Below are 14,783 nucleotides of genomic sequence, written 5' to 3' on the forward strand. Positions count from 1 at the left end.
AGTCTTTGCGGTTTACAGCATCATGTCCTGATTGTTACAGTGAAAAATCTTCCAACCCCCCCTTTTCAATACCTTTACATCATGTAAAAATCAGGTGCTATCTATCTAGGAGACTTAAGATAACCATGCACAACAGTATGCAGAAAAATTCAACTACATTACAAGGCTGAATAAAAGAGCTCCAGCACAGTATTACAGAAAGAAAGAAGACACACAGAAAAACAGTTTCTGTGCAGTATAGTTCACTGCTAACATCTTTTTGTTTTTTTCCTATAGATGGCTTTCAACATTGATTTCCTTTTTACATTTCTGTCTTTACCTCTCAAGGTCCAACACTTCTTTATGTTATAATACATGCAACATTGTTCAGCTATTCTATCAATTGTGGAAAAGACCATTTCTACTTTAGCATAAAGGCAGAAACATTTTTTTGTTACAGTTCTTACCAAATTATTTTTAAACTCTTAACAGCATAGATTTCCATATCTCTCCATCAATTTTTTCCTGTAAATGGGGTAGAAGTCCTGTTGATCTACATACAGCTTGGATTCCTCATCTTAGGAAAGGTACTGAATGAAAGAGAACTATAAAAGAAAATAACACTTGAAATATGAAAGTATGATTAGCTTTTATCTTTCAACTACCACCTTCCATAAATAAACTTAATTACAGTTCAACCATAATTAATTTCTATTTTTTCAGATAAGAAAGCAATTCACATGCAGTAAATGATTTTTATGGCTAGACAGGCACAATCACCATAGCAAACATGAACACAATTGCTGAACTTAATATCATATTTTATGGACATAATCAAAATTCTCAAAAATGAGTCATCTTGCTAGATGTTTCCTTTTTCCAGGCTTTGAATTAATGACAATGGCTTGATCTTGCAAATGTGCATCATGTAATTTTTTCCTAGTGATGAGATCCAATCACTTCTCAACTTCAGTGGAATTCCTCATACACAGAGAAAAGTTTTTGAGTACCTTAGTGAACAACTCCTCAATATATCTTTGCACCTTTTACACCTCTCCAAAGTACTGTCAGTGAGAAGTTTAGGGATTAGAGCTAGTCAGCTAGTAACACATTATTTATACGGAAGCATTCACACTTAATGAAACAGTAAATACAATAATTGCAAGTACATAGAACAGTCTGCATTGTAGTAAGCAACAATTTTAGAACTGCCTTTATATTAAGGATTTGACTAAAGCAGGGGCAGGAGTTAACTAAATTTAATTTATTACCACAAATATTAAGTAGTTTACAAAATATCTTTTAGGGTAGACTTCAAGATTCAAAGCACTGAATATCCTGAAAAATGATGATGGAAATAAGCAAATATAACTGAAAAAACCAGCTACTCATGACTAAAAACTAACATCATTCTATTCTATCTGTCCTTGAAGTCTTAAGCCAGCCAAGGAATGTAGTAGAGGTGATTATATATATATAAAGGTGCTGCGATTCATTTATAAAACCATTTATTTTAAAAAAATAAAATAATAATTAAAAAAGCATATTCCAGAATTGTCTTCTAAGATCCTGAAAATAGGCTAGGGTGACGGGACTCAGAAATCAATAGCTACTCTATTCCATACTCAGTAGCAACCTCTGGGTGCAGATGCACATTCCAAAAACAGATGGAGTGAACCAGCTGCAGCCACACAGATGAGATATTATCCCTCTGCAGAGCATATCAGCCACATCCAAGCTGCACTTTGGGCAATGATCTGCAGGTTCAACAGCCCATGTCACCTGGAATTAAATTTAAGTAATAACAGCTGATACGTAGAAGAGCGAGGAAGAGTCCTTTCTTCCCAAACCTGAGAGAATGAAAGTGAAATGTAAATATTATTTGCCATGTTACCTAGCATTAGTTGATCTTCATATGTGCATGCAAGACTGCTATTTAATCTATACACTATTTCATTTATTGAACGTTTGGGGACCTCTTTAGCAAACTGCTAACCCACTTGTAATACTGTCTAAATAGTTTTAGCTCCAATGTTCACCACTGCTTGTCCAAGCCAACTCCAAACATGAGAATCTTTCTTTTTAAACAACTGCAGAGAATATATTCTTATCTGAAATGCAAATTCTGAACATAAATATTACTGAGTACTTCCTGAAAGTGAAAAAATCTGAACAAATCAAACTAACCCAAGAAGCTACCTCAATAAACAGAATTAGAACAAAAATACATTAGCTTTCACATAAATAAAAATGTCAGAATAAACTACATACAAGTGCATATAACTATAAATTTGAGTAATTTTAAAGACCATCTATTAAGCAACTGCTGTTAGAAATGAATGTTGTGCTGTTAAAATTGTCCATAAGAAAACTAAGCCTCCATTCTACGGTGAAGTACTTTAAACTGTGTCAGATGAATCAGAAGAATTAACAAGATTTGGAGGTTGATTTTTTTTTTTTTTTTTTTCAATAAGAGAAACCAGTTTTAAGGAAGGGCATTGGTCCAACCCTGAAACAGTATTCTTAATGATAACGCTGCAGATTCCCAAACTTAATCTCAAAGAGATGCTACAGATCCTGTAAAACTAAGATGGCATTAGGTTTACCACAGGAACATCATCGGTTTCTTTCTCTAATGCAAAGAACTAACCAAGTCCAAATTTTGGTAACATAATTACATTAAAAGCAGTAACAATATGGAAACCTATCATAACTGTTTCATGCATCTTGACTAATGAGACCAGAGTTTTGCAAGATTCTTGCTGATAAGGCAAGCATATGCTTTAGAAACATGTTTATATTTCAACTTGACAACTATACAAAACCAGCTTTTCCCCCATAAGCAGTAAGATAACTTTGCAAATCATGTGGATATTTAAGTAACAGAGCTCTCTTTACTGGAACACTCACTTTACCAAGGGATGGCACTCTTGAGGTGTTAGGTAAGATCGAAGATGATCTCAGTGGTCTCTCCTGAGGTGAAAGTTAATGAACTCAAAAATTGTCTGCCAGCCCTATTTGGGCTCAGCCTACGATGCCCACACACATACTACTTCTTGCAAGTACTAAGAACAGTTGTAAAATAAAGATCCCCAATAAAGAAACCAAAAAGATGGCTGTTCTCAACATCTTATGCCAATCTTTATAAAGGATCTTACGAGAATAGGCACAGATTGCTGAAAGACTCCACTGGCAAAGACCCTTAGAGGTAAAGATATTGTTTGTCACAAATTCAACCTCCACTTGAGACAAAATAACTACAACATTGCATAACCACTAGAGATAAGTACTTTGTGAATTCCTATACCAGCAATCACTATGAGAAATAAAGTCAGTGCTTAGAAATCTTTAGAGTATTTCAGATTTTAGTCTTTAGTCTGACTATAAATTTGCAGTGCTCCTGAGGGCTGGGTATTTTTGAATTACACAAAGAGAAGAAAGTAGGCCCAACAAGAATCCTTAGCCATATTTTTAAAAGTAGCATTTAGGTAAGGTCATATACAACAGTTTCATCTCCTCGTCTAGAAAGCATGTTTGTTTTGGAGCCATTACTTGTTAGCTTTCAATTATAAGCCTTTACTTCACTTTGAGGTCCACTATAGTTATACAAGCAATAGAAATTTTTGCAGGCCAGCATCTCCCTGCGTAACAACAGACACACTAAGTAGTAAGACACTGAAGCCTTGAGACATTAAGACAGCCCACCTCTTAAAACTGTATTTTTAAAACACAAACTGCCAATAACATAAATACAAACCTTTTACAATCTACAATATACAATGTGACATTCATTTGAATCACTTTCTGAAGGACTTCAAATACTGTATAATCACACATATACACTTCCCAAATTACAACTATTTTTTCACAGACACAGTATCAAGCATCTAAAAGATGAGTCAATGTCTCATTATTTAGTGCTGCATACACAAATAGGTAGCTTCACCCGTGTACAGTTAATTACAACTAACTCCAAACTTGCACTGAGTAGTCATCTTCATTCTGAAAAGATCTGCAGGTTTTAGTGCATGAGGTTATGAAAGGTAGTTGAAGTTGCACTGATAATACCAGAGCTGAGCAAACACATCTCATGAGAAAGACAGCACCCCATAGTAGCCAGCACCAATGGCCCTTCCTCAAACTTGAGAGAGTTGTCCATACGCAAGTTTGCTTTTACATCGGAGCATATAAATAACCCTGCAGAATGTATTGTAGCATGCAAAATTTAACATTCCACTTTTTCAGTACTGTCTGACAAATGATGAAATGAGTCACAAGGATGTTGTGAGCTGACGCACTGTAGATATAATGTTCAATGCTTCAATTTGGTCTGGTATAATTTTCTGTGAGAAGCGCAGTTGAACTTGGATCAGAGTTGCTGCTGTTCTCTGCAAACCTATTTATAACAACAGAGCAAGGAGCCAAAACGGTTGCTTTGTAATTAGCTCAGGCATGTTTGAATCCAGAAGGAAACTTTTAGTTTATTTTCCCTGGGAAAGCTACAAAGTTCCATTACAGCTTTACTGTGTAACCAGGAGGATCAAGAAAGGTCCCTCATTCACCTCGAAAAGCTCAAATTATACTACTGAATTGTTCTGATGTTACTTGGCTTTACTCTGAATGCACTAAACTGTTTGAAAACATTGTTCCTAAGAATTTGTCATCCGTAGTGTCAAAGCCATTCTGGCAGAAAAAGAAAGTCTTGTTGAGGGCAAAATTCAGCCAAGATGACCGTAAAGCCTAATCCACACCTTTGGATTTGTACTGAATATCCACCACGTAAACATCTTGTAAATTACCCAATTTGTTTACACGGCACTGTAGCTTTTTATGACTTTTCCATAAAGAAGTTATTACATCCATTCCTTTTATTTTGTTTTAGAGCATTTGAATGAGCCCCAGAACCACAAGCAAGTGAAACAGACTCTTTGCAGATGGAAGTGGTCTCATTTAACTCACCACTACCGGTGAAACAGTCAGAATAACACTTTCAGTTTGGAAATGCCATACCTTCACACACAGCAAAATAATTTCCTGCACCATATGTCTTTTTTAATTGTATAATATGAGTGCTGGTTTCCTGTCAATCAGAGGAGGAACATGGAACCCCTAGGACTTGTGCCTCTGATTGGTTTGCACAAATGAGAAGGCGGTCAAACGGTTACACAGTGAAGTGCACCAAGGAAAAAAAGAATAATAGTTTAAAAATAAAATGAAACAAACAAACAAACCCACAACCAAACTAAAACAACAACAACAAAAAAACCAAACCAAACAAAACACACACACACATATTAAAAAAACAAACAACAACAACCACCCACCAAAACAAACACACTTTTCAGATACTTTAGTTGCTATCATGCAATGGTTTATCTAACAAAGCTCTCCTAATAAGAGTTTAATAAAGGACTGGACAACTGAACTTTCTGGAAAAGGCTACAGTTAAAGGTAGTTAAACCAAGGAATATTATTCATTATTTCACAAATCTCTTCCAGCACAGTAATTTTCCCATTTCATGTGCTTTTAAACAAATTATGCTTTAAAAATTCCATAGGGAGATTAACAGCTATGGATTGATGTGGAAGGTGTGGTAAAAGTGTCTCCAAGATCATTTTCCAGAGTAAACTACTCTTCAAATATAACACTCCCTGGTATTTTACACCTGCACTTTTCCTTCGCAGAAAATCATGACTTTGCTGATACGTGCCAAACTGAGTAATGGTTTAAAGATGTAGAATATCAAAACTACAAAAAGGGCACCACTCCTTTACCTTGTGCTGCCTGAACCTAGTTCGAAGCCCATTTATCAGATTACAGGACCAATTCCCTAACAACTGCAGCATCTAACCTCTGCCTCCCCGCCTCCTTACATAATTTATTGCCAATACATAATAAGAATATTAAAGCTAAAGCAATTCAAAAAGAAATTAAATGTACAGGAAACACAAGGAGCATTTTTTCCTCTTCCCAAGCCATTCTTTGTTTTGTTTTTTTTTTTTTTTTTTTTTTTTTCTGAAACAGACTTAATATTTCAAGAAAAGCCACGCAAAAGCAACAAGGGAGTTTAAATCCAGCACTGAAAGTTATCACCACCTATGCCAGAGATCTGCTGAAAGCTTGGGAGACCTCCCTCGCTTTCCTTCAGGAAAACAGTAGTTTCCTAGGGAATGTAAAAAGGGAGTTACCCAACTAACACCACTCTCCATCTAGAAAACAGAGTGCTAAAAATTTCAAAGCAAAGGTTTCTACTTCCAGCCACAGGGCTGGCAAGGTGTGAGACCAGAGGGAAGCATCTGCCTCCCTGCCACCGCCTGGTCCTCCCTCTGACTTTATTCAGAACCAGTGCATACCTCACACTTCATGTAAAGAAATCAGTACAACCGCGATCAAACTGAGACACCCCTGCGTACTGTTTTAATACAGTTAATAATCAGTTTTAACAAACTCAAGGAGAAATTTCAGTGTTTGGGGCTTTTGGGGAGTAGAGGAAGAGTTGCACTTTACCCTAGAAGAATGTCCTTAAAGCAGCTGTGTTTATAACAATACCTTGAATGAATTTACCGTAAAGCACAAGATTAATGAATAATTTATGAGGATTAATTCACAAAAAGGCACATTATCACTGAAAAAAAGGTGTTACTGGTTACTGCCCTGCAACTTTCCCATTCTCACTAGTATAAAAGGATGCCACTACACAGTAAACAACCTTTGAACATTTCCTCATATCAGGTGCAAATGCTGTTTCTGCCTGTATCGTGTTGGACTGCAGTACATGGGACGTTAACTCATATTGTCTTTCCCCAGTCCCAAACACCTGCACATGAAAATGACAGTAAGAGTGGGGAGAAAAAAAAAAGCAAGCGGCAACTAACCCCGTGAACATATTCACCGCAGAGTTAATCTGTATAGTCTCAAATTAGTCCACCTCGAATGAGAATAGCCACACAGGGAAATAATAATCTAACAGCTCAAAGAGACTGAACTAAACAGCTGATGAGTTCTTTCAACCTGAGCTGTAGCCAGCTCACCTGGCAGTCCAGTTGGTAGAGGTAAAAGCACACGGACACAAGCTGAGAGGTGGCACACTCTCGCAGGACTTCAGAGGAATCACAGCGACAAGAAGGCAAGGAGTCCATGAGCCCAGTGCAAATGTACGGTCATGCCAATGCACAGTGAATGTCAAAGTCCAAAATTGCGGGCATGCTTAACAAAGGTGGAGTACTTGGAATAGAACTAATTGAATTCAGAAGAAAGACAGGTCTTGCTGACCCTAACACAGAAGGCCTGCAGGAGACAAGTAATTAGTTGAGTTCTCTCATTTACATTAATTTTGTAATAGCTCTTATACTCTCTGTGTATCAGACTTTCTCCATATTGGTCTATACACCCCTGCCTTGTCTCACCCAGCTGATCAACTTCTGTAGAAACTGATCGGGTTATGAAAACCCGTAGAGGTGCTACTGTACATGTGCTCCCTAAGATGGAGTACCTTCTCATTAAAAAAACCCACAAAAAGCCCCCCAAAATCCCCAAACAACCAACCAACCAACAAAAAAAAAAAAACCCCACCTATTTAGCATTCTGTAGGATCACGAAATTGAGCACAAATAACCCAATGCAATCCTGGGTATATGTTTATAAACTTTCGGTAGAGGGACATCGAAAAGATCAGAAAAGAGATGAATCTTAAAGCTAGGATGTCTACAGATGGAGGCACGAATAAATTTCCCTGGCATTACCACCTTAAAATAACATCCTACAATATAACAAAGCCTCTGGAAAACATAACTTTGTATTTTAGCTTTACAGTAGCACATTATACATTTTCACTCACCTACTTGAATAAAAACATTTCACATTCAAACGCAAGCTGTAAAAGTTCTCCCCTAAAGGGAATGACAGGCCTGAGTAAGTCTTAATGTACAATTAATTTCTCAGAAACTCCAAAACAACTAAGCACTCATACAGATAGCTAAGTGCTACTATAATAACTGCATTTCTATGTGTTAGCTCTATTCATGTTCTGTTGTGTAACTTTTTCTAAGTCCCACAGGTTTCTGCTAAAAGACTATTTATGTACAGGCCAATTCCTACACTCACATGCCAGGAAGTGTATTTTCCATGACATGCACTTTGTGACTGAAAAGCAAAGGTACAGCTCTCTGGTAAAGCCAAGAGCTATCTGTAAAGCAATTGAAGAGGCTCATTTCTAGCCAAGGGAAGTGGGCTTGCACAGCGCATCCTCTTTCTAGTAATCAGGAGCTGCCAGACACAGCAAAAACCAAAAGCAGCAACTACCCAACAGCAATAAAAACCCCCAAAACCACTCTGCTATAATGCACAACCACTGCTGTAGGATGCAAAACAGTACTTTGCTATTACATGTTGACTATGTAATAATTAGATTCAAAGGGTTTGGATAAAATTATAAGATATAACAGACATAATGTTCACGTGAAAACAAAGTTCAACATAAGCCCTTCTGTAGTGTAGCTGTCAGTGTCTCAAGGTATACCCTGTGCTTCTTCTCCGTTATAAAATCCTGTATCTAAATGAAAAAAAAAAAAACCTAAAAATCCCCAAACAACATGACATATAGCTTTGAAGTCTGATCTTAAAATCTAATAAGGACTAGTTACTGCAAAAATAAGATTTTTGCATGTTTTTCCCTTAAATTCCATTCAAGATACTTAACAAAGATCCAGGAAGGTTGGAATGCCTACATACTGGGGACAAGTAGCAAGTGATCTGTGCTTTTAAAACCCTTACTTTTACCTAACAGAAGACACTGAGAGAAGCAGCAGGACTAAGGAGAAATCCCAAGCAGCACTCTGCTCAGTAGCAGACAATATGCCAGCAGTCAACTACAAAGGCAAAAAAACAGTTTTTAAAACTTTCTTCCACTGCAATTTATTGGGGTGCTGAAGAAGAACTCTAATTTGCCACGGTCTTTTGCTTAAAGGCAAAAAAGAATGTCATGCAATTCTCTGTTCTCCAGAAAAAGGGCTTGAAAGCATTTCAAAACAAGTCTTGGACTAAACAGAAATAGATTAAACTTGAGAAAAATTGCATCGCTGTCAAGTTTCCCTTTAGATGACACATGCTCATATTTTATACTTCCTTATCTTCTCAAAATGAAGAAAATTTCTGCTATCCAGCAGTAGTCAGCAGACTGTACTGGCACAGATTAATTCAACCAGAGTCAGCAGAGGTGGTGCCGATTCCCACTGCTTTAACGTACCTTGGTTTATAAGAGAGAATTTTGCAGTCAAATGACTGCACTCAAGCAAAAGCAGGGACGTCCCATCTGCAAGGATTCGATGAGCTGCATCACTTGGACATCCACACCTCCTTTTGGGTGTTTCAGCCTGAATTAAATGAACTTAATCAGAAACTCTACATTGTGATGGTGTTCCTGTCCCTGAAAAAGCTGGAAGCTCCCTTTGGAGATACAGGAACCAGGAAATCTTCCGGCTGGTTGTGAGGAGGCCTGGCATAGGCCTCTGGCACTGCAGCTACTCACTCGGTACCAGTCGCATCCACCAGCTTTTCCCAAGGATGCCCTGAGATACATGAGTCTCAAACTTTGTTGGTTTTGTTTGTTTGGTTTTGTTTGTTTATTGTGAGGGGTTTTTTGTTTGTTTTTAGTGACATAAATCTTGCCTGTTTCAGAAGATTTAAGAAATATATTCTGATCAGTTAGTGAAACTTATTACTAAGAGTTTCTATTCATGCAAGGGAAGGAAAAACAAAACAAAAAAATCCCAACAAAACAAAACCCCCACAACTTAGAAGAACTTGTGGTCTATCAAAAGATAGATCTTAACTGGTACATTACCTGTGCTGCAGGACTGACAGAAATTAAATAAGTGCTTTGGTTTTATAAGATTTACTTCAGCAACTCTATTTACTGCTGTTCATTCACACTTGAAACTGACTGCAGGAAAAATAATATTTCTAACTACTTGGTCCTGATGAGTTGCTAACTGACCTGTTTCTTGGCCTTCTGAAGCCATCCATTACTGCATTTTAAATGTACGTGCCACATAAGCTATACACTTCATTGCTCATGGCACCTGTTAGTAGTTTTTACAATATTTTCTATAAAGCCATCCTCATATTTCTCACAGAAATCAAAACAGCTGATAGCTTAGCAAAATTACTTCAGCATTTATCACATCTTGTCTTAAGACAGCCAAGAAAACAGAACTTAGATTCTCCTGCCATCTCATGTTGTAGTCAAATCTAGATTAAACTAATATGACATAAGCAGGTGCACTCAGACCACCAGGGTTAAGTCATCAGAATTAAGTCATTCACATCACTCAGTCATCAACAGGTCCCTCAGATGCTGCTGAAACTACAGAAGCAGGATGAAGATAGTATATAAAAACAGCAGTCAAAAGTAGGAAAAGTAGCAAGAAATATAATAGAAAGAAGAAATAAGTAAACCATCCAAGTAATCAAATTCAATAAGCGAGAGTTTTGTTCCTCGAAAGAAACTGAGTGATCAATTTTTCTTGACTCTTTTCTTCAATACGGAAAAATGGTAATAAAGATATCTGACAGCCATAAGAGAACTGATAAAGCCACCTAAGTATGAAAAACCCTTCAAAGCATAATCTATTTTTCAACATGACGAAGAACTGTAGAAAGGAAATCCATCCAGATAAATGGGAGCCATCACTATACGCACCATTTACTGCTACTTCAGTTTCTGAAAAATCGTTGCATAAACTTATTTGATCCTTCAGATGAATATTTACTCAGCTGAATTACAAATAAAAACATTAAATACGAGTCATTCAAGGAAATCATATAAAACCCTTTACTGTCAAGCACAGTTTACAAATAAAACCTGTTCTTAGAGAAAAATCTGACTATAATGGAGGGCAAATACAAACAAGGAGGTAGTTTTTAAGTTATTTCAAATGGAGCTACACTGGCCCCACCACAATCATCACACTGAATTCCTGGGGGGCAGCAGCAAAATACCGTGTTCTAAGAATATGTAATTTACAATTACGAAGAAATATTTACACTAGGCAATTGCCACCTAAAACGACACTTGCTGTGCAGCAGAAACAAGAGAACTTCTTATGTCTCCATTTAGTAAATAAATTAAGTCAAGTTGTAATTTTGAAGTTAATAATCACTTAGCTAATAAATAAATAACAATTATGAAAAAAATAATCCTTAAGCACATGCTTACCTTTGTAATACAAGTAATCCCACTGATTTAATAACTAGTCATAGACATCTTCAGTATCACCTTGAAGCAATAGCTACAGCACCCGCATGCACAGTTGAGTAACACTGTAATCCATTCTAGTGCAAAACTTCTTGGCCACTTAGCAGTTTTACAAGTAGAGGACAGAATTTTTATTTGTAGACTGCATGAGTGCAAAATCTCCCTCTCTCCTGACCAAGGGTTATTTGGCATGTGAACAGCAATATCTCATTCTCATACTCCAGGGAGTTTTAACCTGCCTCTAGCTAAAAGCTATACAATCTTTAGATTGCAGCAGAGTGTAAAAATCACTCTAATTAAATCAAGTAAGAACTGGTTTTACCAGTGTTACTGATCCCCCAAATAATTAAAATCAGTTAAGAAAAATCAAGGGTTGGTACTCAGCTATACCTAAACCTGTGCTAATTTTTAAAATAAGGTTTGGAACTGAACAACTAGAAAGCAAACTTCAAGTAAGCTACAAGAAGAACCTGGACTGTTGTAAGCATAAACTATCACAGAATACAGTTTCAGCGCACTTAAAAAAGAAAAAAACATCCTGGCTTTGCATTTGTTCTAAGATGTAGTGACCGTATCTTAGAGCATGCCAAATGGCATTGCAAACCAGTTGAAGCTTGACCTAAGCAGCTACATTTCTGATATATGTGAATAGAATCTAGTGTGTGGTGTCACATTTACCTATTTACACCAGTTTTGCTTCTATGCCTTATGGTCTACCTTTTCTACTCTATTGTTGTGCTCCCATTGTTGGATGCTGTTGGTCTTTCACAGCCCAGCTGTATTATCCTGTAACAAACCTCTCAGGGCAGATTGGCAGCATAGCAGGTTTCTTTCCAGTCCTGACAGATTTAAAGCAAAGCAATGGTAATTCTCTGTGTGTTGACGTGCTTCATAAGCACACCATGCAAATTTAACAGAAGGCAGCGTAACAGCATGAGAGTTTAGCATATTAGCACCAGGTCCATTTTGTCACAAAGTGGTGCCCTAAAACCTTAAATGCCAGGTAAACTGGGAGGGGGCAGAAAGTGAGTGGTTTCTTTCCTCACACAGAGCAGATAATTTCCTGAACTGGGCACAAAGTCTGATTAGTTTCCTGTCAGAATAGCCGAGTCTCCGAGTCTTTTGATCACTTTCCTCTAGCCTTCACAGTTGCTCCGATTAGAGATTGATCCCCATGCTGCTCTTTCATCAGCAGCCCCGGCAGTTTGCAGGTGCCGTGTATCATCACATCAGCAGGCCACAGCAGCATTCATCTCTCCCTGCTAAATTCACCAGTGCATTGCATGCCCTTTCTATCCATTCACAGAGCACTTGCAGAGGTCTCTGAAACTTTGCTTTCTATTAAAAGATATGATGTAGAATACTTTTATCTGAGGAGTTGCAAGTTCAAAGTTGAGAGAACTGAATTAGCCTCGAATCTGCGTTTCTGCTTTATTTCATGCAGTTCAGAGACTTTTGAGAGCTCCCAGCTTGGCCAAAAAAAGTGTTGGTTTTTGCCCAGGGAGAAAACTCGTTCTAGCTGACATGCCAAGGACTAAACTTTTCACACTCCCCTCGTACATTAAGCACCGAGGTTGCCATGAATGTATACTAACAGCCTTAATTTTAGATATTCTGCATTAAGTGTGGTTTTGTGCAGCATGTAACGTTTCAGTTTGCAAAAGATTCTTTAAAATGACTTCATAATAACAGATCAAGAGGAAAGGCACTTAAAAATCTGAATAATGTAAATCATATGGAGTTCAGAGGCTAAGCAAATTACACACCCCGAAGCTGCCCTTGCTGTATGAAAGGAGCCTTTCTCCAGCTCTGCGCAGCTCCAGCCCAGGGGAACTTGCATTTGAGAGTTTTCTAAACATTTCAGGTACACTTGAAAGTTGAAAGTAATTCCCATTTCCTAGGCAGGATTAGTTCGCTTCCAGCCTGTGCAAAATACCACTCATTCACGCACAGACACAACCCTCCCCCCCACCACCCCAAGAGCGAAGCATTTGGGGTACAAAGGTGCGCGGGTCGTTTTGTTTTGGTTTTTTGGGGGAGGGGGTTGGTGGAATTTTGCACCTCCGACCGCAGACAAGGCAGCCCCCGCGCCGGCTCCGGGCTCCCCCCGGCCGCTGCCCTTTTACCCACAGCGCTCCCCTGACGGCGGCGGGCAAACACCCGGCTGCCGAGCCCCGCTCACCCCGGCCCGGCCACGGAGCTCCCCCCACCCGCGGCCGCGCTCGCTCCGCGGCGCCGGGCAGCCCCGCGGGCGGGCGGGCGAGTTCCGCTCCGCTCCGCACCGCTCCGCGCCGGCCGGGCGCCCGCCCCCGCCCTGCCCCGGGGCTGCGCGGCGGAGCTGCTGCGCCTTACCGTTCTGCTCCTTGGCGCCGGAGAAGGCGAACTTGCTGCTGAGGTCGGACTCGGCGGCGGCCCCCTGCCTCCGGCCAGCCAGGGCAGATGTCAGCAGGAGCAGCCCGAGGAGGAGCATTGGGCCGGCGGGGCGAGGGGCTCCGGCACTGCAGGCACTGGCGGCGCGGCACCGAGGCCCGGGCGTCTCTCAGCAGCGCCCGGCGCGGGCTGCGCCGCTGGGGAGAAGGCAGCACTGAGCCTGCTCTGGCAGCAGAGAATTGCAGGGTAGTTTCCACATAATCCCATCCAAAACTTTTTCCTAGAGCCCTTTTCTGTGTCTCCAGGTTTTGTTTTTCTTTGGCTTTTTTTTTTTCTCTCTCTCTTAAAAAAAAAAAAAAATAAAAAAAATAAAAAGGATCAAAGCAAAATCTGGACCCAGACCAGCTTCCCAAGGACTAAACAATCCGGGGCTGCGCCGGGCGGGGGCCGCAGGAGCCGGGGCTGGTGAGGGCGCGGGGCAGGCAGAGGGGCCGGGAGAGGCGGGGGCGAGCGGGGCCGCTGCTGCCGCGGAGGAGCGCGCACCTGTCAGCCGGCAACCAGCGGCGGGGCGGGGGAGGGCGGAGGGGCGGGCGGGCCGGCGGGGCGGGCAGGCGGCTGGCGGGCGGGCCGGCCGCGCTCCCACAGAAATACCTTCCTCGCCCTCGGCAGCCGCGCTGCCAGCTCGGGCCCGCGTCCCTCAGCTCCCGCCCGCCCGCCCGCCGCCTCTTCACGGCGAGGGCGGCACCTGGCGCGGCGTTTACGCCCCGGGAAGTTGTCGGTTGGGAAGGAGTCGAGCGGGGCGGCCTCGGCCGCTGCCCGTTCTCTCACGGCCAAGTGGCGGCGCAACAGGTGCTGGGGCGGCGGGGGGCTGGGGCCTCACGAAGGGGGCTCCCGCCACCGCCCCCGGTGAGGAACCGAGGTGACCGTGGTCCGGAGCCAATTTGTGTGTGTGCTAATTAGGTTGAGACGGTGCTGGGTTGTTATTACGGTAACTGAGTTCGCGTTTGAAAATTGGATGCTCGATACCGGGAACTAAAACACAGAGAGAAGCGTTCAAAAATACTCTGGATGCAGATTATTTTTCTTTTGACGGAACTTGCTGGTTCGACCACCCTGAAATGAGACATCTACCATTTACATAAGCTGATGGAAACGGGTTCAACTTTTCACAACTGTCCC

General features: G+C 40.7%; 1 protein-coding gene across 1 annotated transcript in view; it reads right to left on the minus strand.

Moving 5' to 3' along the window:
• Nucleotides 1-14,111, minus strand: part of PDGFC (platelet derived growth factor C) — a 132,288-nt gene extending 118,177 nt beyond the window's left edge. Inside the window, exon 1 of the mRNA XM_065634071.1 lies at nt 13,587-14,111. Within this exon, the coding sequence (XP_065490143.1) occupies nt 13,587-13,704 (118 nt within the window). The 5' untranslated portion in view covers nt 13,705-14,111. The remainder of the gene's footprint in view (nt 1-13,586) is intronic.
• Between the last annotated feature and the right edge of the window lie 672 nt (nt 14,112-14,783).

The sequence above is a fragment of the Caloenas nicobarica genome, chromosome 4 (assembly GCF_036013445.1).
Source record: "Caloenas nicobarica isolate bCalNic1 chromosome 4, bCalNic1.hap1, whole genome shotgun sequence".
Classification (NCBI taxonomy): Eukaryota; Metazoa; Chordata; class Aves; order Columbiformes; family Columbidae; genus Caloenas; species Caloenas nicobarica.